At 41.7% G+C, this 26,988-nt stretch overlaps 1 protein-coding gene across 6 annotated transcripts in view; it reads left to right on the top strand.

Annotated features, from left to right (window-relative positions):
• The window catches only part of LOC116699625 (disks large-associated protein 1), a 94,501-nt gene that overhangs the window by 23,881 nt on the left and 43,632 nt on the right, over positions 1-26,988 (top strand). For 4 of the 6 annotated variants that reach the window (XM_032532294.1, XM_032532291.1, XM_032532289.1 and 1 more), the window contains exon 3: positions 16,562-18,081. In XM_032532294.1, the coding sequence (XP_032388185.1) occupies positions 16,675-18,081 (1,407 nt within the window). In that variant the 5' untranslated portion in view covers positions 16,562-16,674. The remainder of the gene's footprint in view (positions 1-16,561; positions 18,082-26,988) is intronic. The other 2 variants (XM_032532292.1, XM_032532295.1) reach the window with 2 other exon arrangements.

The following is a 26,988-nucleotide window of genomic DNA, read 5'->3' as shown; positions in this document are numbered from 1 at the left end:
TTTACAGCAACATTTGGAATTGTTACAGCTCTAAAATCGAGATATGAAACTAGATTTTGGATATTGTAGTATCGTAATATGACCAAGTGTTCCTGGTTTTAAAGGCTTTATTACAGTAAATTGATGTTGTTTTCCTAACTAACTAATATTTGCCTTTACCCACTGAGTCGTTATATCCATGGTACTGAAGAATATTTATCTCATATCTAATTGTCAACCCTACAACATCATCGCGGTATCGACATCGAGGTATTTTCGGGAAGAATATTGTGATATCTGATATTTTCTCCTGGCTGTGAATTCATTGTCTTTTAAATTCTTCTGAGACAGATGACTTCTCTGAGTGTGAATTGTCAGTTGAAGCAGAAAAAAAAAGTAATCCGTCTACCATAATTTGAGAGAGGAATATGACAGGAGAAGATATAGGTGTTAAAGATATGATTCACGCTTCTTCCACAGTCAGCTGGTTGTTTTGGTCCCCACCTCCTTCACACATCCCACCACTGAGCTGTTCCATTCTATCTGTCTATATTGTAGGCTTCACAGGCATGTAATAACCCAGGATTTAATTTCTGAGTCAAAGAGAGCAGCTCTGCAGCTCTGTGAAGAAGGGAAGCCGGTTCTGAGATGGAGAGAGAGACACAGGGAGAAGCAGGTTAAGCCCACGCGCTTCTCTTCTCTTCTCAACCCTGCTCTAAAGGCTGAGTTGATTCATAACAGTCAGTGGGCGAAAAGAAAGAGAAAAAAACCCTTTCCACGCAGATTCTGACGTACATCTCTAGTCGATTGGGGGTTGTACGGATGGGAGAAAAACGAAGAGAGGGAGGGATGGGGAGGCAGTTGTTGATAGCCTCCAGCAGTGCTTAGTCTGTCCCTCTCTCCATGGGATTGTAATAGCTGTTTTGTCTCTTCATAAAATCTATCCAGCTGGATGAAATACTCACAATTTTTTTCAGTGCAGATAAAGAGTCAGTCAATACTTGCGTCAAGGAATTAACCGTTTATTAGCAAATCACTCTGCCGTTATATTTGGCACTAAAGGCTCTTCTCTGGGAGGGAGTTCTCACAGAATCAACGCATCAAGAGGGACAAACTAACCCCCTCCTGCTCTTACAGCATTCAGAGATAGCTGAAAACACATGCTGGGTTATTGACTTAGACCAGGTTTTTATTGGTCAATGGCACAATCACTTTCCGCCGTCTCAAGATAGCAATACGCCAAGAATGCACCTGAACACACCTCCCTGTAAGACCAGCACGCCCATGGGCGCACAGATGGGCGCGGATGCATTTGCTATTTAACCCTCCTGTTGTCCTTGGGTCAAATTTGACCCGTTTAAAAAATGTCTTTATCTGAAATATGGGTTTCTTTTTAACCAAATTACCACAAAAAATAGATTGGATTCCACACAACGCTCTTTGCAAATATAATTGATCACTTTCATTCCTGACTAAATTTATCTGTACTTTCCTCTGATCTTAACTATTAGTCAAAATAATTCATAATTTCTGTTTTTTTAACTCAAATATTAGGTATAATTCTATATAAATGAGGGTTATTGACCATGAATTCCAAAAGAGTACTGTAAAACTAGTGGTAGTCAGGTAGTGTTAGTAAAAACTAAAAAAAAGGGACAAAATGTCAAATTTTTGACCCTTTATTGACCCAAGAGGACAACACAAGGGTTAAACGATGGGAAATTGACGACTGCGTCGGTCTTAAACTAGCAAAGACATTTGCGTCAGGCTTTGCGCTGCGCCGGGTGCAAGATGGCTGAAAACATACAGTACACAAACCTTGAGTTGAAGCAGTCAGTTGACATATGACGATAACACCACGGCACTTCCTTAGAAAATCGGTTTAGTTTTTGTTAAAAAGCAACTTAGGAAACAAGGTCCTATGAATGGAAACAGGTATGTTAGTGCTGAGTTCCTGTGTATCATTTCCCTGCTCCAATACATCTGACTTTGCACTTGATAATTAAAACATGAACACCTCACATCAGCCAGTTCTTGAGTAGCATGGTCAGTAGACTGACCAGCATGGCACAGGGACCTGAAATTCAGGTTTAGAGCCACTGATTGAGCCTCATTGTATTTTTAAAAGACATGTTGCATAATGCAGTTGTAACCCATCTCCTCTCCTTCATTTGTGCCGTAACTAACAAGTGAAGGCACTAAGCAACCATGGCTTCTCCCTAGATTCACTCTTTCCATGGAAAGCACCAGCATTCGTAATGCTGTGCATATCCCATGTGCTTGATAGATGCAGTGATATAAATATCTGAGAGCAGCTGAAGAGGATTCACTCCACCAACAGTCCTCAACTACAGCAGGTTACAATGGCGTTACAGGCAGATCTGCGGTCTGACAGAAGTCACACACAAAAGATTGGTAATGGATGCATTTGATCTTCAATCAAAATCAAGTTTCAATTGATCATCATAAGCACAATTTAAGGGAATTTACAGAAGAGAAAAGGCAAAAGGCTTCCTTCTGTCCAAATAATCAACTGTCAGTCACATCGTGTCTATCTCAGTTGAAGGTATGGTAGGCTTGTTATGCCCAAAGGTTATAGTTTTTTCACACTGTGAAGGGCTTTTTGCAGATGTAAGAAAACACAGAAGTCAAACAGGAATCCTTTAAGAGGTGAGGTGCAAAGATGCTGATTAATCCTGTGAAGTGCTCAAACTGAAAGTGGAGTCAGACCAAAAATCCTTCCCCATTCATTTCAAAGAGTATGGGGTGAGACATCTTCACTGCCAATTGCAAATTGACCCTGCCTTGTTCACTTTACAGCGGGTTCAATCTGATTTACCATTAAATTTTGAACTTTGTCATTTAGGAAATTGTGATGTCCATATCATAGTCTATACCTGCACAGTGAACTAGTACAAGCACAAGTACTCTTGCTTTGCTAGTCCACACAGCATCCTGGGTTGAGAGAAAATCTTGCTCTTGTTTATTGGCATTTTTTTAATCCAATCACAATCGTCTTGGGAGGTGCTAAGCGCCGGACGGAGCCAACGGGCCGCTAATAAATAAGTAACTTGTTTTGGTGGAATATGTACATTTAAAAGTTGAGAAAACTCAGATTGGACAGATAGTCTAGCTAGCTGACTGAATTTACCCTGCAGAGATCTGAGGACCAGGTCACCATAGTCCTTAGAAATCCACCGGAGTTTAGAATTACAAACGTACAACACAAAGAAAGCAGAAGGTAACCGGAATTTCTGGGGGCCACTGGGCAACTGAGGGGGCTATGGAAACTATAAAAATGGTAGTACTTTCCAGGCCATTAGGGAATCTTAAACAATCAGAATCAGAAAAGGTTTTACTGCCAAGGATGTTTTTTATATGTACAATGAATTTGTTTTGGTGTTGTAGGTGCATGTCACACATTCTCTAAATAGTGCTGTCAGTTAAATGTGTTATTAACGGCAAACCCATTTTAACGGCGTACATTTTTTTACTAGTAACTAGTAATGAAAAACTACAACACCACACCGGATCTAGCTAGACCGGAAACAAAACAACAGGCACAAGCAAGCCGATCCACTTTTGACGTTGATAAAAGCATTAAAATGACATTATTGCAATTAATCACAATTAAATATTTTAATTGTTTGACAGCGCTATCTTTAAATATAATGAGGTCAAGAAAATCAAGTACTAAAATATAAACAATATAAGTATAAGCATATATACATATTACAAATAAAAAGAGCAGTACAGCAGAGTAAGTACAGTGGCATGTAGAGCTAGAGGTGGAGAGTGGAGAGTGTCAGGGTGGGTTCTGGGCCTTGTTGATAAGGTTGTTGGCGGATGGGAAAAAACTGTTCTTGGGGTGTGAGGTTTTTTGTCCCAAAGGGACCTCAGTCGCCTGCCTGAGGGGAGTGACTCAAAGAGTTTGTGGACGTGGTTGGAGGGACCAGCCACAATCTTTCCAGCACGCTTCAGAGTCCTGAAAGCGTACAGGTCCTGGAGCGGCAGCAGATTGCAGCCAATCACCTTCTCTGCTGACCGAATGATACTCTGCAGTCTACCCTTGTCCTTGGCAGTGATAGCAGTGTACCAGGCGGTGATGGAGGATGTGAGGATGGACTCGATAATGGCTGTGTAGAAGTGCCCCATCATTGTCTTTGGCCGGTTAAATTTCTTCAGCTGCTGCTGGAAGTACACCCTCTGTTCTGCTTTGTTGATGAGGGAGCTGATGTTCAGCTCCCACTTGGGGTCCTGGGAGATGATATTTCCCAGGAAACGGAAAGACTCCACAGTGTCAATTATGGAGTCACAGAGGGTGATGGGGGCAGGTGAGGCTGCTAGGCTAGCGCTAGCATGCTAGCTCGTTCTTAATGGCAAAACATTGCTACAACACACACTAGTTGACCATAATCTACAAAAGAACTACTTCCATGTCCCTGTTCTGCAGGTATTCCACAAGTGGCCCTTGTCTAGAAGAAGTCTCCCAGCTAATCCCGCCTGACCAACTGACCAAAGTTGGAGAAAGAGTTGTCTAGCTGATGTGATCTTACCGAGCTAATGAGCATCTGTAGCTAAACACACAGGGTGAAAAGAGGATCTGCAGCAATGTGCAGTACAACAAAAGATGGTGTTTTTTGAAAATGAAACCATATATACCCTATCTGGTACAACCTTAATATACCATTATGAACCTGAAAATGAGCATAATACGTGTGCTTTAATGCACAATTTCAGACAGATATTCAGAATGGAGTAAAGTAATTAGCATATTTTAGGAAGTTCTTCGGCTGTAAGAGATTAGTTTTGTTTTGACTGGGTCTGAACTATGAGCTAGCGTTAATCGGAGAGAAGGCGGCAACACTTATCCGGACATTGTCCAAAGTGCATTTGAGGAAATGGCTTATATGGACAGGAAACAAACATTTTTAAATCATATACGGTATATAAAAGCCTGATATAACTATTTTTGATCCAAACTAGCTCAATAGTTTAAAAATAGCAAAGTTGTATCATCAAAAAGTGGGGATGCACATTTGAGTTTTTCATGTCTCAAATTTATTCAAACACATCCAGGCTGCATTAGGAAAACCCTCCTGCCTTCGCTGTTTATAGACTGGTTTCTATGGTAGTGCCTGAAAACGTGTGTGTGTGTGTGTGTGTGTGTGTGTGTGTGTGTGTGTGTGTGTGTGTGTGTGTGTGTGTGTGTGTGTGTGTGTGTGTGTGTGTGTGTGTGTGTGTGTGTGCGCGCGTGTGTGTGTCCTTCCTGGTAGGACAGTACTAGTACCAAATGCTGTGGGATGTAGGAGGTATAATGAGTGGTTTTTTTTCACGTGAAATTTCTGTTCACCCATGTCTGTTTCACATACTGCTGTGGTTACCATGGCTACACATCATTTCTCCTTTTGGTTATCTTCTAAGACCAGAAGAGACAGAATGAGAAACAAGTAAAATTGAGAGAAAATCTCAGCGAAAAACACACACATTAGACTGCATGTGATACATATTGCAATATTCTGCAATTTAGTACCAACATCTGATTCATCTAATAAGATACATTTTTCTGTTTGATCATCACACGTCAATTTTATTGCTGAAAAATGGGATGATCAAGCAGACAAACTGACCAACGTACACATGAACACATGATACTCGATCGATACTTGGCGTCTGTGTATCGATACAGTATTGCCGAGGAAAATATCATGATACTAAGCTGTATCGATTTTTCCCCCCACCCCTAGTAGGTATTTGGGTATGGTATATGTTTATGTATTAGTATATGTACTGTATGTGTGTATGTATACATCCTTTTTTGTGTGTGTTTGCATTGAGCATCACAGCGCCATAGGGCGGAGGGTGGGGGCTGGATGGGCTTAGAAAGCTGTGCATAACTGTAGAATGAACTTTCATCTGGGATTTCTTGTTAATTGCAATAATAATACACATCATATATATATATATATATATATATATATATATATATATACTAGGGCTGCACAATTAATCGAATTTTAATCGCGATCACGATTTGGACTTCCCACGATCAAATTTGCGTGATGAGCGATTATTTTTTATAAAGCGTCATTTCATAGAACGCTCCGTGTTTTTTGCAAAGCCAATCTCCCGCTCCGTAAAGCCGTCTGCTCATGAGCCAGTCAGAGTAGTTTACTGCACCGCGCAGCTATGTTTCTAGATATAGACAGTCCCAGAGGACAGAGTAACGGGAGGAAAATTCAACAGATAGCAGTCGGTTATACGTCAGTCTCAAGGTTTACCAGTTTACCAGTAAACGCAACATTTTGTCCCGTCTGTTGTTTTTCAGACAACAGCAGTGACCAGTGCTAGTCGGTGCTAGTTAGCGTCTGTTAGCTGTTAGCTAGTAGCGTCCGTTAGCTGTTAGCTCCTCTAGGACGCACCGGTGCTAATGTCCTCGCATCTGCTGCAATGTTGTTTATAAGGATATGGTTTAATTTTGCGTTACATGACCCATTTCGTCTGTAAAGCCGTGCCTGTGTTGGATCTTTCTACGCTCTCTCGTCCTACTCTCTCTCCTCTTGCTCTCCGCGCCCCGCCACACAGCGGCCGCCGGTCCACACTTCAGATATTTGTCCACAGTTTTAATTTTTTTTTTAACACAGCTGTATATTGTTAAGTATGAGGGGCAAACCAGTATTTGTACCAGTGTTTCCATGGTAACTCTACTATCGCGGCCGCTACGGCGAAGAACATAGGAGAAGTTATTGAATGCAACTAACTTCAGTTGGTAGAGTAACAGCGTGTGAGACACAGCTGCTGTACCGAGACCGGGGCCTGGACCTGGCCAGAGATGTGACCCATGGCCAGAATATCATAGTTCATAAAAATGCAGCGCAGTGAAGATACAGACGTTTCATACACACGACGTGTGTATCCGCCGTTCGACCCGTGCTGGACCCGTTCATAATGAGTCAGCCGTCTCTCTGTGAGTAGCGTCCATCACACTCCCTCTCCAGTTATAAATAGCCTATGTGACAATACAATTTGTTTTGGTTAAAATCAACAAATAATCGTGAGAATAATCGGGTTCAAAATTTTGATCAAAATAATTGTGATTATCATTTTGGCCATAATCGTGCAGCCCTAATATATACACATATATACAGTACTGTGCAAAAGTCAGGAAGGTGTGAAAAAATGCTGTAAACTAAGAATGCTTTCAAAAATATCAAGAAAAAAGCCTCCGACTATGTTTTCGTGCACAGTTGAGTCGCTTAGCCTTGTTTCCATGTCGGAGGTAGGGCCTTTTGGCTGCAACTCTTCCATAAAGACCACTTCTGGCTAGGTTTCTCCAGACAGTAGGTGGGTGTACCTGGGTCCCACTGGTTTCTGCCAGTTCTGAGCTTGAGCTAACGTCACTGCTGGACATCTTCTGATATCGAAGGGAAATAAGCTTGATGTGTTTTTCATCTGCTGCACTGCGAGTTTCCTTGGCCGACCACTGAGTCTACGATCCTCAACGTTCCCCGACTTTTTGCAAGTGTACCTATGAGAATTGATACGGGTTTGAAGGCAAATGGCAGTAACACCAAATATGGATGTGATTTAGATTTTTCTTTTTTTCTTTTCTTTTTGCTCACTTTGCATTTTGTAAATCGAAAGCATTCTTAGTTTACAGTATTTTTTCACACCTGCCTAAGACTTTTGCACAGTATACTGTATATACACACACACGTAAATATATCTCTATATATACACTTCCAGGCCTCTAGTATTACAGTGCCGTGTGAGCAGGCAGAAAGATAACAACACTGCAAAGTTTTACTTCATTAGAAATAGGGAGCTGTGTGGTTGTTCCTCTCGACTACTGATACCATGACCCTCGTCACAGTTTAACGGAGGCCTTTTTCTAACTTTTTAGTTCACTACTCAGATCCACCAGCCTCCACACAAACAAAATTGCCTCAGGTCTTCTGAAGCAAAACATCCGTTCAGTCATACCATTTGTGTTTTCTTTTCAACTATCTATAACTATTTATAAATAACAATCAGCCTTGGGCGGAATTTGTTATTAATAATTATATATCTCTGCCGTGAGCGCAGCAGGAGATGTGGTACAATATTCAGCAAGACTGCATGGAAGATCAAAGCACTATGCGATTAGAAAATACAATCAGCAAGTACTCAAAAACAAAAACAAAGCACTAGTTTATCATTTGAAGCACTATTCAGTTGACCTGTAATATACAGCAACTCCGGACTTAAGTTTAACACATTTTTTTAAATGTAATTTCTAATGAATACAAAGTGTATCTGTCATCAATTTGTATTTATGGGGGGGGGGGGGGGCAACAGTAGCTCACTCGGCGGGGACTTAAGTCCTCACACAGACCAAATACGGAGTGTGAACTGGTTGCTGGAGAGGTGCGAGTGTACCTCCTGGGCCCTGCCTGCAATGTTGGGAAAGAATAACTCTCCATTGGCCAGAAAATAAGAAACCTTTCACTGGATAATGACAAGAACTGATAATGCCCTCACCATCACACGAAACACAAACAAAACTTGCACATATAAACATATAATAAATCAGGCCACCAAGGTTATTGGCTTCCCCCAAACCCCCCTAATAGAACTTCACACCTGGTCCGTACTCGGGAAAGCGACTATAGTCCCACAGGATCCCACTCACCGCTTTGCCAGTCCTGTCAGTTATGACCAGGTCTATGCTACAGAGTCCCTTATGCGAGGAAAAACATATATAACAAATCCTTCATCCCCACTGCCATCACCACACTGAACTGCCATTCAACATCAAACAGCTCCATTCAAACTTCTTCTTGCACGTCTTCTCTTTGCATTTTGCATTACACAGTTTCTATATGTATCTTTATGTTCTTATGTGCATTTTATATCATTTGAGCCTGCCACTGTCAACGTTCTTGTTATCGTATCTTGAAAGACAAAGGCGATCGAGGGAGGTTTTGGTAAAAAAACACCAAACTAGTAAACATGGATCAGAGAGAGAGAGAGAGAGAGAGAGGGAGAGGGAGAGGGAGGGAGGGAGAGAGAGAGACAGAGCAAGAGAGACAGAGAGAGAGAAACAGAGATAGAATGAGGGAAAGAGAGAGAGAGGGAGAGAGAGAAAAAGAGAGAGAGGGAAAGAGAGAGACAGAGAGAGAAAGAGAGAGAGAGACAGAGCAAGAGAGCAGAGAGAGAGACAGAGTGAGAGAGACATAGAGAGAGAGACAGAGTGAGAGAGACAGAGAGCAGAGAGAGAGACAGTGTGAGAGACATAGAGAGAGAGAGAGAGAGAGAGAGAGAAGGAGAGGGAGAATCAATATATCACTATAGGGTCTTTTCAGTGGTTGTCCCATTTGGTATTGATTCCCTCCGCCTGCATAGTGATGTCTGAACATTAACTGGTTGCCAATAGTGGTTGATGACTACAGACCATTATAGAGCCATTAAACCACATCTTGCCCAGTTATAGTCTGAATCACCGGAGATGTGTTCTAATCTGGGCTCAGTGTACAATTGGTAATGTCAGTATTTGTACTTTTAGCTTCTTGTCAGAAAGTTTATTTATTTATCTATATTTTAATTTAAGGAAGAGGATTTTTTTAGGTCATTGAAACTCATATTATTGTTATATAGATGCACTGATCAGTCTGCCATACTATACTATGATATATGTATACTGTATAGATATATTGATGTATTGAACTTCAACACAACTGCTGCTGTTGTTGTTGAATGGGGGCTACAGCTGCACGATATGAATAAAATATGCGATACGTGATAACGTTGGCGTTTTTTATTGACGCAAAAAGTGTCCTTTAGCGTCATGTTTAGACCAGGTGGTTGGGACTCTTGGCGTCACTTTCTGACGCTCTGGGTCAGGACTCTTGGCGTCACTATTAGCTCTCAGGATTCCTGTCTAGCCCTTTGGCGTCATATTCACTGTAGACTTACTTGGTAGACTGTAGACTTACTATAGGGCGTCACCTTTTGAAGCTCTGGGCCGAGACGTTCATTTAACTGAAATGTGGCACGAGAACGGGACAGTTAGGTTTAGAAGAAGATAGAGGGCGGGGTTCCAAAATGTACATTTTAGTGACATGCGGGTCAAGAAGGGGACACGGTCTCCTAGGTGAAAGTTAATGTTGTTTGACCCATTCACCACCCCAACCAACCTCGTTATGTGGATTTCAGGTCTTTCATACTAATCCTCGCTACAGTTGTCACTCTTAATACTACGTCATCTTACAGCGCTGCGGCGGAGCTGCTGCTATGCCTGGTGCGTCTGCATTTTCCCCAAAAATGTAAATCTTAGACGTCATTTTAAACACAAATCGTCTTTTTATTCTATTCATCCGTTAAGCCTCTTTTACCTGAAAAGGTCAGAGCAATTGATTACCGATCTACAGATTATAGTGCATTTTAACTCAATAAAGAAATGAATAACCATCTTTTTAACCGAGCAGTTTAAACAAGCTGTGCAATGAATTACAGCATTTTAACTAAGCAGTTTTAACTTATCCTTTTATGCACATTTTTAAGTATGTTTTAAATTATATATGCCTATTAATTGTATTTAAGATATCACTATTACACTAAAGGGTGATTTTTACGTCGGTGATCGACGCTGAGCGCACCTGACTGAGCATCAGTATTTTACGAGTTGGCAGCATGAACGTGTTGAAAAGACCTCCCTAATTACCACCAATGAAAATAAGGTCCTTCACCCCAACTACTGGAGCTGTGAAGCTGATCAGAGGCCAGTAGATCAGACTGGACAGCCTCCGGGTGGGACTGTGATCAGGGCGTTCCTAAAAAAGAGAAAGAGTTCAGCTGCCGTGTCTTATGGGTTTCCTTTTCTCACACCGTTCAGCAGCCAACTCTGCTGTCTAAGATTTCACAGCTTCTCACCAGCACATTAACACAACATCAATAGTAGACTTTCAAATGAGTGCTAATTTATTTGTAAATGCACAACGACTCAATGACCACACTGGTATGAGTTACCATGAGTGGGTGAAAATATGACCACATCACACCCATTCTCCATTCACTTGACTGGCTTCCCGTTTCCGCCAGGATATGACATCCCCCCCCCCTCCCCCCCCCCCCCCCCCCCCCGCCCCCCCCATCTGGAAGAACTACTCACCCCTCTAACAACAACTCGATCCTTCCATTCAACAAACTCGAACCGCCTCCTTCACCCCAAGACTAAGCTCAGCACCATGGGGGATCAGGCTTTCTGTTCTGCTGTTCCTCGGATCTGGGATTAACCATAACCTGAGAATTAGTGGGATGGCTACCTCGGTTGTCAACAGCATGGCCAATATTGATGGCTGACAAATAGGATCTCTTATGGTATCTTTATATCGCCTGACCTTTTGCATTTCACATGGTCATTAAATTCACTTTGATATTGAACAATGTTGAATTGTTGAAATAATACTCAATACATTAGAATAAACATTCTTTTTGAAAGACACAAACTAGTTCTTTGGTGAGTTTGATAATGAGGTATATCCTTTGTGTGTGTGTGTGTGTGTGTGTGTGTGCGCGCGCCCCGGTATGGAAGTAAATGCCCATCTGGCTACATTAAATGAGTATTCTGTCTGTCTTCGGCTCTGGTATCCACCCTCAGAGGGTGACTCAAAAGCTTTTTGTTCGCCTGCTTCCATTTAGCCCAAAATAGCTTGATCTCAGCCCTATTTTCATTTCTCCTTCCGCCTACACACAGCATCAACCCAGCCTGCATGGCACATATGGCTCTTTGAAAAATGCAGCAGGACGTGGTGGTAGAAGACGTGTTGGGTTCAGCTGTCAATCTCTCATCTGTTTTTCATCCCTTCTTTATAATCTTGTATAGACTTAGTTTCCGTCCGTTGCTTTACCTCCATTCCTCTTCTCATATAACTTCTTTTTTTTACTTTCAAGTGGCAGTTGTATTTATAGCTAATCTCCAGTTTGGAGAATAGTGTGTACTTGCTCCTACCGGAGATCTCTTTGGAATTAAAATGTAAATCTTAGCCTACATTCAGCCAGGAAACAAAAGCAATTATCACAATAATAATCAAGTTTTGATGACACCAGTTTACACTCTGACCCTCCTTGGTTGTCTTCTTTCTGCAGCTCATTTTGTTAGATTCTCCCTGATGACATGATCCCTCTCTCCACGTGAACTACAGTGGTTCTGTTCACTGCTGAGGGAGCAGCAACACTCACTGATTATTGGAGAGTTATAGTTCCGACGTGGGCATTAGAGCCCGACCGATAAAGTATTTTTAAGGCCGATACCTATATGAATATTCGGTTATTTAAAAATTCAATATGCCGATATATCGGCCGATATACTGTATATTAAAAATAAATCCAGAAATGCGTTTCAAAACATATTCAGATTTGCAGTTTGTAGTGTTTAAAGGTGACCTATTATGCTCATTTTCAGATTCATGCTTGTAGTTTGTGTTTCTACTAAAACATGTTTACATGTCCTAATGTTATTTTTCTCATACTTCCCATGGCTGCACCTGTATTCACCCCCTGTCTGAGACGCTTTGTTTGAGCATCTGACTGGTCAGCGTTTTACAGTCTTGTGCATCTGTGCTCTTGCTATTTCTTTCAGGCCCCCAGGAAATGTGTCACCCTTTTAAAGCCAATTTGAAATAGAGGCCAAACAATAGAATTGCAACTTCCATGCCATGATGCCATGGGGCTTAAAAAAGACCTTTTTCCCATTGACTTACATGGTGAAAGAGACGTCTCTAAATCAGTGATACATTTAACTGTCAACACCCCCCTCATAATGACTCGTTTCCCTATCAGAATTGGATCCATTCGATCCAATAACATGTGGAGAGTCTAGAACATTCCCATAGCAGCACCGATCTTCTGGTCAATTTTTATACAAGGAAGTTGAACTTTTTTGGCTTCATGCAACACTGAGCAAGTCTCATAGGAATAAAAGGGGCTATGCCTCAAACACTACAGCCAGGTTTTATTATGCATTAATGGGCTCTTAACCATCCGTCATTGCAGCCGGGGACTGACTTTAATGGGGTATTGCGGCACGTTCTACCATGAATATTCACAAATAAGGAGTCTAAACCAAACCTACACAACCATGTTCCACCAGGAATGTTTCTTAACTGGAGAGAAAATAACAACGTCAGCAACCAAGATGACGGTTTCGCTGACGTTAGCATGTAGCTACACGTTGCAGTGGATGTGACGTGAACACTGCAGTAACTGCGGGAAACTTTCTCGGCTGTAATGTGTTGATGTGTTCAGTAGTGGGCAGTGCCATCAAAGTCAGGGGGAAACCCAAAGATGAATGAATGAATAAAAACTTTACTGCTCTGAGGGGAATTTGTTTTGCACTCAAGAGAGCCACAACGAACATTAAACACAGACAACAGTAAATAATAGTACAAAAAAAACACACCACACATCCAATCACCATTTGTATCAGTTCCTGTTAAGTAGTGCGTCTCCTTCCATTCAGAATCACTCTCCACCAGCATACCTCAGACTTTATATTGTCTCAGGTCCTTTTATATTGTCATATTTAATGTAACCAGATGTATATTGCTGCCAGTAGGAAAATGCTGCTTATTCAAGCCCCCTGTTCTTTGCACATACCATACACACCATACATGTACCATACATACAACTCTTGGATATTAATGAACGTCTGTTACATTCAAGCCGTTGCCAAATGAGTTGCTACAAAGCTTATTAAGACTATCAGCTCCACACAACTCTCTCTGGATTTCTCAGTATCGCTATGTTCAGAAGATTGTGGCGTCCGGTGTTTTTCCCGCGCAGAAACTCAGGTGAATATTATTACATGATTACATCATTGCCAGGGTTTGTTTTAACTGAAACAAACAGGTTAGGTAGAAAAGCACCCAAAAAGATTTGTAGTGGTAAAGGTAAATTCGCCGGATGATGATTACCAGAGTAATTAACCTCAGCTGACCTGAGAGATCGGCCGGGGGTGTAGGGGTGCAGCAGCTCAGAGAGGTAAGGTGGGGCAAGGCCATTCAATGCTTTAACAGTGAGCATGTCCAAATACAAGCAGGAATTACATTGAGTTCACTAACTAACATTGTATCGTGTTTGTTTGTTCCAGACAAATGTTGAGGTGATTTTGTGTCCCGGACTATTTGTTGTCACTGTGGGTTCACCAGACATCCAGCAGCCATTTCAGTTACTTTTCTGGGCCAGAAAATACCACACAACTACCAATTCAAAAACGGACTTAAAGAAATTTGACAGTAGTTTTTGTGCGGCAAAAACAATATAATATAAATATAATATATAGTAAAATTATTACATTTTTAAATATATCAACATATATATATCAACAAGCAACCGAAAGCCACAGAGTGTATGTGATAGCTGTAAGATTTCCTATAATGGAACTGGGGCCGGGGGGGGGGGGGATCTCAGTGTGTGTGTGTGAGTGTGAGGCTTATCCCAGCTCACTGGGAGTTACTGTGGCTTGTTAGCAGCCCTTCTACCAGTGGAGCTGTCAGGTTGTGTTAAGCAGTCCTGTCACGGGCCAAGTAGGACAGGGAAAACTCACGCACTCTCTCAAACACACACACACATGCGCATACACACAACACACACACACACACACGCACGCACACATGCACGCACACACGTACCTTTCCCACAACTCTTCCACAAAAGCGAGAGTGCAAGAACACACACAGCCATGCATGCGGCACACACATCAACACTGTGGCCCTGCATGGCTGTTCATCTGTAATAAAACTGCCTCGCGAGCAGTCTGAACCCTGGAGCCTTTTGCCATAGTCGCCTGAGATGTGAACTCACTGTTATATAAGATCGAGAGAGGGGACTTCTTACAGTCCCGTTACCTGCAATATTAAGTGCAATCTGATTGGATGAGTTTGTCTAGTACACTGAGTACAAATGGCTGGCAGACAGACTTTGAACTGGAAAGACATTTACTTTTAATACCATGCTCCTATGTTACTATCATTTACTTTTACATTTATTGGTTCCAATTCTTGAATCATCCGCCTACTTTTTTGAATGGATCCAGTGATTTTGACGTTTGGCATTGCCCCAAACAACGACTTGTTCTTGGTTACCAGCTGAGCCCCTCAGTGCCACTCGGAGCCTTTAGGTGTCGGATTTAAGTTGATGATGGTACGATGACATTACACTTTTGCCCTACAGATGTTAGCTCCATCCTCCATCCAGCTCAAAAAACACACAAATCCAAGCACGCCCATTCCATTTCGCAGATCAGAGTTCACTTGAATTCAACTTTGACCATGTGGATGTGCACGATCAGCCAATAGAAACACACTGATGCTCTACAGTATGAGTTTGAATAGTTAGGCATTCTGGTGTGTGTGTGTGTGTGTGTGTGTGTTGTGTGTGTGTGTGTGTGTGTCTCATCGTCCTGTTTAGTGCAACAGTACACTACTAGACTACAATCTGGTTAAAGTCTGTGATAGAGCCTGACAGATATTTGTGTTTTTGCTCAAAGGACTTTAAGTTTCATATCTTAAGTTAGTATTTTTATACATTTTATTTATCAGAACTTTTAATATATGTTGATGTTTCTCTGTTCTGTTATGACAATAAACAAATTAGTATCATACTATTTTAGTGACAACTAATGTTAGGGAAATCTGTTTGTTTTGCAATGTATTTCTGGAGTTTTTTAAATATATATTAGCCGATATATCGGCATATCGGATTAAAAAAAAACTAATATTTGTATCGGTATTAGCCTTAAAAATCCCTTTTGGTTGGGCTCTAGTCTGTGATTGTAATTTTACATTGTCTTAAAATCTAAAACTCTATGTTTATCAATATACACACATGCGTCCATACATTTATACTCATACGTAAGCATTTACAAAAACAACCATACACACAACCATTCATATATTAATAAATAACATGAAACAACAATATACAACACAAACACACTGAAAAGATTAAATAACAAACACCAGAGATGTCAGCTAGCCATGTGTTGTTCCATTTGGTTCTATGTCTGACTGCTGTAGGCAGGCTTGTTGTGCACTGGATGCTGCTATATAGCAGGTGTTTGTATTTTCTGCTCGTGTCTTTGGGATTTGGTGAATAAATCTGAAATCGAAACAAAGGGATAAGTTAAGGTTTATAAAAAAAAGGGTAATTAAAACTGATTATTTGAAACACAATTATGTGTTCCTCCTGCTGGTTTTCTTTATGAATGCACTTCCTATCTCCCAGAGTTTCCCAATGCTCGGCACATCCTAAGTGTGGATTTTGATGATGCTTATCCCTATGAGAAAAGGAAAGGATGATCAAAATCTGAAGGAAGGCATGGGTGCACGCACTTGGTCCCATTAAAACAGGACTGTGGGGCACATGGGTTAGCTTTAATTAAAGGTTAAAAGTTGAAAGGTCTTAACATTTGCAACTCTAATATGGTTTAATTAAACCCAGAGGGTTGATCATTGCCATGGTATGACTTGTTTTGTGTTGGACTTGTTGCAATGCATTATAGTTACTGTTTTTCTTATTGCTCCTCTCTCTTCCTGTCTTTCAGAGTCTGCAGCTCTCCTCTCAGGGATAGTCTTCTGCAGCTATCTCTGGTCACAGGCCTGCCTGGCATCACTCATCCATACCATTCCTCTTTCCATCCACCCATCCTTCCCCGTCATGAAAGGCCTGTCCAGTAGTCGGAGTCACCATCACGTGGTCTCCTATGAACCATCATATGATCTACTGGGTCACCATGTGGACCGCAAGCCATATTTAATCAGTCAGAATGACATGCCCGTGCCCATTCCCATGCCGCATCCAGCTGAGCTGTCCTACTACAATTCTCAGCGTACCCCGTACCCCTCCGACAGCAACAGCATCGTCCCATACGGAACCTTCCCAAGGAGGTGCCACTCCACCTCCTCATCTCACCATCCTGAGGTAAAGGATGAGTGTATGGCCATGGTACCATATGTAGGAGGAGGAAGGGGAGGAGGAGGAGGTGGAGGAGGCTATGGAGGTAAAACTCCAACCCGGGTACCAGCAAACTTTGCGGACCCGTTTGAGCGTCAGCCGTCATTTCCCAGAGATGGCTACCATACACTACAGTACAAACGAGGAGTGCTGGCCCACAGTGGGGGGATGGGGGCCAACAACAACAACAATGACAGCCCAGGGAGAATTCGGCACCTGGTCCACTCAGTCCAGAAACTCTTCACCAAGTCACATTCACTGGAGGGGCCGCATCACACACAGCCTTCAAAGGGGGCCAATAATGGGAGCGTTAATGGTGGTGGTGGTGGCGGAGGAGGTGGTGGTGGTGGTTCACGGGCCAGCCCAGAGGGTGAAACTCCACCAGTGGGAGTGCGCCAACGGAAGCGCAGCAAGAGCCGTGAGCGCTGTCGATCAGCGGAGCCCAAGCATCGAAGCCACCACCACCACCAGCTCCACGGCTCAGCGTCTGCTCCAGGCTCCGGATATTGGAGCTCAGATGACAACCTGGAACGGGAGCTGTGTCTCTACCACCCTCACCACCACCAACCTCCACCCTCACCTTCACCCTCCATTTCCCCCTCGCCCATCGCCATGACAATGGGCCGGTATCCTGGCAACACCCACGACAAGTTTCCCCAGACTCCCCTCCCTAGTCTCTCCTCCTCGCAGTCCCAGCAGTACTTCATGATGGACCCTTACAGCACACTCAACGAGCACACACACACCCACGCACACCATGGCCACACACACCACCATTCTGCACTCAAAGCCTCCCGGAGCAACAACGATGTGAAGTATGCAGCGTCGTCGGCATGTGTGCCAGTTAGTGGTAGCAGCAATAACAGCGGTGGCGGTCTCGTTGGAGGAAGTGGCCCCTTGCTGCCACTGGGTCTTGTGGACGGGCCCCTTGTGAAGAAAGGGGCATGGTCATCAAGCCTAACGGTGAGCAGGGCCCGAGAGGTCTACACCAACAACAGCAGCCACAACCACCTACGAGCCAGCGCAGGATCCGGTAACCTAAACCTAGATAGAGCTCTATTCAAATCTAAGGGCAGTCAGCAGCAGGAGCGCTCTTGCCATTTCTTACAGGTAACTAATTCCTCCCCGACTCCCATCCAAAACCAGTCGATTCCCTCTTCTCCCCTTTGTTGCCTCCCTTTTCTCCACAACTTACTTTCCTCACCAATGTTTCCTTTAAGTCAATGGTTTCCAGTCTTGTGAGTCTTCAGTTTTTAAGTTCTACCAAACACTACACTCTGGCTGAAGAACAGCATTAGTTGAAGAAGGGCAAACCAAACAGTGGAATCCATTACTGTGAGTGGACAGGTAGCCATTCTGAAGTTTTGGAAAATTCAACCAAAAGTTTCAGGATGTGTACAGCTCAACAAATTCAATTATTATTGTTTGAGTCACAAAGGTCATAAAGTACTCGTTTAGCAAGAATGACTGTAAAGGTTTTAGGTTATCCCCTTGCCAAAGTGTTTTCACGACACTTGACGTTTGATTCTTTAAAGGTTCCCAGAATGTTCAGTAATGAACAGTTAGAATCACTGCAATCTATTGCCACAATCATTGGGTAAAGTACCCATGGTTACAACTTGAACTACTTGCTAGTGTTACTTATAATATGTGTGATCTGATCACTGAATTAATAATGTCATGTACATATTGTAGTATTCACAGAGAACACAAGTTGGAAATATATGAAATATATGAATTCACTCTTATAGTTATTAGGACTCTAAAATTAGAAGATTTCTACACACAAAATAGTCATGACAACGTTTCTTAGATATATGGTAATATATTTACAATATTTACACGCTCAGGGGTTAGCACTGTCACAGCATAGCAAGCAAATTCTGGGTTCAAATCCCCAAGCCTTTCTGTGTGGAGTTTCCAAATTCTCCATGCTCTAAATTCAATACTTCCTTATCTAGGGATAACACCCATGAAGTTAGTTAAGCACAAAAAGCAGAGGCCACTAGCCTAACATGTAGTGAAATGTAAATAAGCCCAAAGTGGAAGACGATGCATGTGCAAGGAAATCAGAATAAGTATGTTATCATATTGTTTAACAGTCAATATATTTAGCTTATAGTGACCTGAAAGAGTTGGCTGTATATATGGAAAAAAGCTAAAAATGATAAAGATAAATGGTTAAATATCTAACCTAATGTGTATTTCTGTAAGATGGATGTCATGACACACTTGGGGACGTATGGTCATGGGAAGGGGATGAGTCAGCAGTGATTTCAAATTCTATCAGAGTGCAGCTCCTCATGTCTGTCCATATATGTACAGTCAAGGCTGCTAAGGTCATCCATTTTATGCTTTTCCACATCAGCAATTTTAGTAGATGCAGCTTTAAATGAAAACCTTTCCAAGGAATCGGTGGATGTGCATCCCAGGTTGGTGGGCTGCTCTGGGTCAAAGTCCAAACAAAATCCCTGCATTGCTTTAGTGTTTGCCTGGAATGACAACAGCAGATTTACATGACTGAAAACCATGACTGGATATCACTGGCTAAGGCTGGGGACACACAATAACTGGGAATATGAGGGCTTTTGGCATGATTCAATCTTAACCACGTTCATTAAATAACAAACAAGTTTGAGCCATAAAAATATTACAATTTAAAAAATCTGTAGGGTCCTTTCAATCCCTATATTGTGTCTCTGTCTGCGATAACAAACTTGGATCTTTAATCTATTTAAATAATTCAATTTCATTTAAAATGATTTTGTGCATATAGTTTGTTTTATCAAGTATTAGACCTGCAACTAAAAATGAAATTAATCTGCGGATTATCTTTTTCACTAGATCCATTAATTTTAAACTTTTGGTTTACAAAAATGTAAAAACAATTTCCTAAGGCTCAAGGTAATGTCATATTATTGTTTATTTTGTCCGACTAAACCGCCAGTGTTCAGGTAAATGTCCGTACGGGGTAGTACGGGTTCCAAGAGTTCCAACACATTGACCAGTCACCATAACTATTTCAGCAGTAACATGAGCAGGTGATCTCAGAGCTGTGCAGGAGACCAAAAATAATCTGCACGGTTACGTTAAGATTGGTCGATGTATGTCAGACTACTGTAGAAGAGAGTCTCTCATGTTTTTCCAGGTGTGTCTGTCCTGTTGTACGTTGTGTTGTAAAACTGATATTTGGAAAAAAAAGTTGGCACAAGGTGATCACAAACAGCCGATGCCAAAGTTGACAGCGTGACACATTCCCACTTCTGGTGCAAACGGGAAGGTTAAAGACAAAATAACAGTCGGAGCGCTTCCTTGTTGCTAAAGCACATTAAGTCAGTAGCAGATGGTGACATCATCTGTCGGACGTTTGGCTCGGGCCCTCGCACCTTTTCATGTACCAAAGTGCATGGAGAAAGTAAGGATGATGTTAGGCTTCACATACAGTAGAATTGAGGCATTAATAGTAGTTGGTCCTTTTTCACTGGGCCTTTATTATGGAGACAGACCTGAAATGAATCTGGTGAATCTGGCAGAATAAATATTTATATGAATTTAAATTTAAAGTTCTTGCTCTTCTTTTAACATCTTTTGATACTGGTTAATAGTTAAAGGTGTGTCCTCGATTCTAATAGGATTCCTTTAATATTGAGAATATGGGATTAGACCTGCCATCTTCTAATAACTATCACCAATACAATGTCCAAATCAAAGCAAAAACAATGAAGACATATTGTTCACTCTTTTTAACTGTGGGTGTCTTCTTATTTTTAAATAGCAACATTTACATTGAAACGTTTACTTCAGAAAAACAGAGACGTGAGAATGATTAATGGAGTAAAACTCTCATAAATAGAAACCAAACCAAACACCAGACCAAATTTTAGGACCATCTATTTAACCTCTGACAACCTGGAACTAGGGGTGAGTGCTATTGATAAAGTCTTCTCCTTGCATATGTCATTTGATATTGTGACAGCGATATACTGCATAACTTCATGTATGCAGTACATGAAGTACATTTTGTAGAAGTTAAATTGGTAATTCTAGCAAAATAAATGCCTGATAAATCAAAGAATGTCATCGCGTTGATGCAAACATCTTGCTGATGTTGTCATAAAAAAAAAAGCAAGTCAAAAAGTAAAATAAAGCAGTCAGGATCAGTGGCTTGGAACATTGCCAGTAATGGTCTACTATAGTCAGATATATCAGACGCACAGAGACCTCGATAGAAACAGAATAACAAAATATTGAGTGCTTCACCTATTTCCTATAAGGCACAGCGTCCACAGATTTGGGTTTAGGTAGTTTTGCACATAATAGCCAAACTGAAAACAACCTGCAGTGGCGTTAAACAGTGCAATAATGCAATAAGCTAAATCTCTAAGCATCCCAGAATTGCCCTGTAACAATGGCTAATTCATGCACGGGTTCAATCTTAATAGATTTACTGTCCAATATGTGTCTAGCGTTGGGTACTATAAAAATGTTGTAGTGCATCCACAGCCTTAAAGGGAACATTGCTCCCGAACCCCAATCTATTATTCTGATTTCCCAAGAACCTTTCTGCCACCTCCTCCCCCTTCTCCACCACTCCTCCCCTCCTGCCTCTCTCCTCCACTCACCCAACTCACCCCCACACTTCTAATCCACCCAACCCCCTGCCACCCACCAACCCACCTCCACCTCCTTTACTTCCTCTTGGTTTGGGGAGCCTCCCTCTTCCTTTTCCTCTTCCTCCTCTTTCCTCCTTTTGAGTTTGAAGAGAGAAGTAAGTGCAGAGCCAGTAGAAGCCTTACTCTCTGAATGCTAGGTTATCACATGAACTCATGAAGAACGACATCCTTTCCCGTTTGTAGACTTCATTTTTAATTTAGTAGTGCTTCCCTTCCTGGCTCTCTACCAGTTATCTCGCCTTTCCTCACTGTTTTTGTCTTGATGGCTTGTTGTTTTGCTGTTCTTTGCTGAGTTCAGCTTAGTGTTGGGGAGGTCTTTGACTACGTATAGGAGGGGGATCTCCCTGGATAACTTGCTTCAGAAGAGTTGAAAATCAGCAACTTTTCCTCTTTGGCGTTTAGCTTAGAGTAGCGCCATCGCAACCATTACCAACACTCGCTTGGCGGCATCATCCTTCCCAGCTCATTGTCAAAATGGCAATCTACAAACCTCTCCAGAAATGTAACTACACGTCACGGCGACTCAGAACGCAACAACTGGGATTGGTCCTATTGGCCGTGGCTGTCCGATACTTTTGATCATAAATCGTGTTAAATCCTCACTACTGCGTAGGCCACTTGCATAGGCTACATCGCAGGCTCTGCGTTGAGCCTACATACAATCATATGTCAGCCTTAAATCTGTTTTAGTGGCCAACCTAATGGCTAATACTGAGAAGTCAAATGAGGATTGTAGTTCAACTCATTACAATGTGTAGTGAGCTGTAGCTGTAAGAGTTAAATGGCCTCCCCAACACCTGCTGCTGTTGTTTATGTGTTACCTCTACTGCGCTGTGTGGGATAATCATGTGTGTGTGTGTGCGTGTGTGTGCGTGTGTGTGTGTGTGTGTGTGTGTTTAGGAATTATTGTGCGGGTGCATGGTTGCACAGTACACATACATGACATACATCAACATTACCAACACAGTGAACATTCACATGACCAAGTATAACATCACTAGTGAAATACTGGCCGGGGCTTTTATGTACCTCATGGAACCAGGTCTTTGTTTGTAGCAGGTTTCTATTAGAGACAGGCTGTTAGTCCTAATTCTCTCTAATGTCTTCCTGCTTCCATTTCCATTTGGTTTTGATGCTGTTTGCAATGCGCACACAAACACGTTCCACCCCGTTTACCTGTTGTCTTGAAAAATTCAGTATAATGTATAATCAGTACAAGTTTCTGTCAATACACGTCAACAAATCCTGCACAGAAAAGCCACATTAAAGGCCTTCCAGCGGCTCAAAGGACATAAAACAACAGCAGTTCCTTGGCTGTCTATCCATTGAACACGATAATCATGAAGCATATATCCAGTGCCTTTTACAGTGTATCAGTATAGGTCATTGCTTAACCGAGCCCAGTGTGTGTCTTTGATGTCAACTCTCTGTAAAATATAATTAACTGTCAATGTTTGAAAAAGGCAGAGGGTCATTTAAAAACTCTTTTACATTTTGGATGTCGCTCCAGAATCCTCAAAGACTCTGTTTGGAAGATGCACTGCATGATAAAAAAAAAAAACCCCTTTTTTTTTTTTTAATCCTTTCTGGGTTTCTCAAACATTATTGGTCAATTATCTTTTAGAGAAACAGTCACCGATGGTAACTTCTGTGACCCGACTTTATGCTAACACATGAGAGGCACAAACTGGGGCTATTCTGACACCAGGTGATAGGGAAGGAGGTGTACGTCAGGATCCAGCAGTCGACCTGAGTGATTGAAAGACAAAGAGACCAGTAAGTGGCACAGACTCTCTCCCTGTTTGCCTTCTGTCAGTCTCAACAAACAGCAGTGTGACTCGTGTATTCACTGGGAGACAGACGTACATTTAAACTTTCTTTTTAAGGGCAGTGTTTCAGGCAGTTTTGTGTTCATTGCCTCAGCTAATAAAATGAACACCTAGACTATGATGAACAATAGAGACCACCATCACCTAGAAATGTTGTTTAATAGTTTCACGGATGAAAAACGTCCATGTGACATCATTGTTTATCAGTTTTCATTTGGAGTGGCATTATATTTCTCAATAACTATGTCATTTTGAATTGCAATATATATTATATATATATATATATATATATATACAGCATATGTTCATATAAATATTCCAAACCATCCAAAAATACCAGGAATGTCTGTTTTTGGCTAATCTGGCAAAGTAAAAGATCAGAGCCCTTCACCAAATTGCAAAAAAAATATCATAATCAAATCCAATATTGTCATAAAGTAGTATTGCCTAATTGATTTATTTCAACGATATTCATTAACCAACAATTCATCATATTTAACCAAATTTGTCAAAACGTCCCCTTAGAGCATTTTGTGATCTGTCACCTTAAAGCCAAAATATGACTTTGAAAGTACAAAATAACACTTTCTTACACGTGAAAAGTGGAATTCATGAGTAATAAAACAGATTGTGGCTCAGTTGAATGCATTCAGGAGGTTAGTTGATCCGGTACTTGAATGACCAATAGTTTATGGTAATATTAAACTTTAAATGCTGCATAGATTTTGCTGTGTGGCTGAATTTACTGAGTCAGTTTGCTGACATTACAACTCTACTCTACCTGTTCTACTTTTTCAATGTTGATTTAGCATTTGGCATTATCTCATCATTTGTACTTGTTGCTACATTGACTGCTGTACTGTAACATTTGAATCTTTCTTTAAGATATTCTCAAGGGTTGGGAAACAAAAGCTATGCAGTTTAAGTTAGAGAATTATGGTTATCAACAAGGCTTAGTAGACATGTGCAGTTATTTTCTGCTGGGCTAAGAAGTGGGAAAAATCCCATTGAGTTTAGTACAAACACAACAGAGATCTGTGAGTGTTTGAACTGCAGATTAGACAGCTAGTGAATTGGATTTAGGTAAACAGCAATGAAGCACTTTCAGAGAGAGCGAGAGGCGTTCAGGATTTTCTTTTTAAACCTGAAGCAAAGAGACAAGTCTAAGACACAAACTAAAAAAGAATACAACATTCAGAAGCTGAGCAGAAGGGACAACTGCGAAAGACATACATTTTCCCTTTCAAAAATATAGTCTTCCTTGATTGTGGCAAACCAAACACAGGGAGCAGAGTTGCTGTATCAGTCAGGTGAAGAAAACACATTAAAGCTGTCCCCATTCCCCTTGGCGCTACATGTTTAATCTGCAAATTATTATCTTCAGCATCTCGGCAGCACGGCTGCTGGCTACACGGTTACAGTACCGGCTTTTTCTAATGCTGCTGCTTTAAGCCATCAAAACAGCCAAATGTTGCCAAGGAAACAACCTACAGTCTGTAATATAAAATACACAGTAGACATAGGTCATACAGTCTCCACACACATGCACAGCGACTTATTTCTTAAAACATGGACAGACAGATAGAGAAGTGGTTGTCTTGTTAAACCTCTGAATGCATTAAAGCTCCAACAAACAGCATCTGCACTAAATACAGCTATGTAACCCGTAGAAAGCAGTGTACCACTCTCCCTCAGCCATTACAGTAGAATGAGTATTGAGCTGCAGTGGAAGTGAGGCCTGTGCGTGGGTGAGAGGCGCTGCTGATGCTGCTGCAGCTGGTTCTTTCCCCGCATTCGCTTTTTATAGCCAAACTGCTCATTTGTGTCTCTTTGACGTCACACACACACACACACATACAGAAGGAGAGAGGGAGACATTGAGCCCAGCAGATCGGTTCAGCCTCTTTCCCTCTGTGATTCATATATAATTAGTCAGAATAGCGGTGCAATTCTCCTGCTGTCTGTCTCTGTTATTGTCTGTCAAATTCTCACACTGGCCTCTAGTCTGAAGGCGGTAAAGGTGCTGGATTCACTCCAGCTGGCACAAATTTACTAAAAGGTGTGGCTAATTAAAAATAATGAGCTGTGGTGGGGGTATATATAGACTATAAGCTATATGTAGAGACATCATGTAGCTTCATTACAGCTTAACATGCTATTATTATCAGCGGTGTTTCAGTTCAGCAGCCTTGACGAGACCCAGAAGTCTCCAGAAAAAAAGACATCACAAAACACCGGAACGCATGTCAAGGCTTTGTAAGGTCTGAGGAAAGAAAAAACTAGCTGTAAGGGTTTGGGTTTCTCAAGTTGCCTATTTAAACATTTCCTTGATCAAAAACGCTCCATTTTGGTATGGGTATGCCCCTTCACATGTCTGTATAGGTTGTCGGTCTTCCAGGTCATAGTTATCCAGGGAACCCAGCTAGGCCTATTTAACCCCTGGGGGGGTCGATGTCAATCTAATCGATAATGCGTTGTTCAATAGTGCTCGTGGCGGCTGTTATATCAGGCATTATGGTTGGTGGTAGTCTGGATCAAGGGAAGTACATTTCCAGGATAAAGCCTGACATCCAGTGCATCCCTTACCTGCCGCTCTATGTGTGTCGCCATTCTCAAAATCTCTTTCGCTTCAGGAAACAACAACAAACTTAAACCACCAAAACAAGTTCCTTCCAGAGACTACTTTGCAGAGCCACCATCACTGCGTCCAGTGCTTAGTGCTGTCAAAGACAATTGTGATTGTTTAAAAGAAATGCAAACAACCCAGAGCATTTTTTCTCCTATCCTATAATGTACCAGTGGTGTAGCCAGACCTTACTCCATAGTGCTGTGGAGATAGATCTGGCAATGCTAAGACTAGACTGTTAGAGATACCGGAAGCTAATCTGAACGGCCATCATTGGCATTCTCGTGTGGCCAAATGTGAGCGTGTTTAGTTTCCTAAGAAAAGATGAAAGGATAGAATTTGAAGTGGTGCTGCAGCCCTCCTGCTGTGTTAAGCGAAGGTTTCTCTATCGGGGCGTAATTGGCGCCCCTCTCAAACCATCCGTCCTGTCTGTCTAGAATGTTCAGCTGGTGGTCCTCAAATAAGTGTCCTTTACCCTTCAGATGTAAGGGAACTGCTAAGGCTGTGTAGAAATGGCCTTGGGTGGCTCTAAGGACCATCATGCCCGTCATTACAGTAGCCAGAAGCAACAAACGGAGCGGGATCGATCGCCTTGACGACAACTTCACAGAGGTTGAAAAAGCTGGGTTTTTCGACCGTTCATTCAGAACTGTAGAGATCCCTCGGATGAGAGACAAAATGTCTTCTGAGCACCTTTAACCAAGTCCAGTCCAGACTTGAACCCTTCCCCTTTCAAACAAAATACACATTATACATTCTCTAGAAAAAGGCCAAGAGCTGCTGTTGCAATGAAAACTGGACTGGGACCAGAATCAGTCAACAATTATTATATTATATATATTACAATACATTACATATAATGGAACCTACACAGAAAGTGTTAGGTTAG

This window comes from Etheostoma spectabile, chromosome 12 (genome assembly GCF_008692095.1).
Source record: "Etheostoma spectabile isolate EspeVRDwgs_2016 chromosome 12, UIUC_Espe_1.0, whole genome shotgun sequence".
NCBI classification, from domain to species: Eukaryota; Metazoa; Chordata; class Actinopteri; order Perciformes; family Percidae; genus Etheostoma; species Etheostoma spectabile.
Note: the sequence above shows the minus strand (reverse complement) of the source record. Positions and strands in the feature narration are given on the sequence as shown.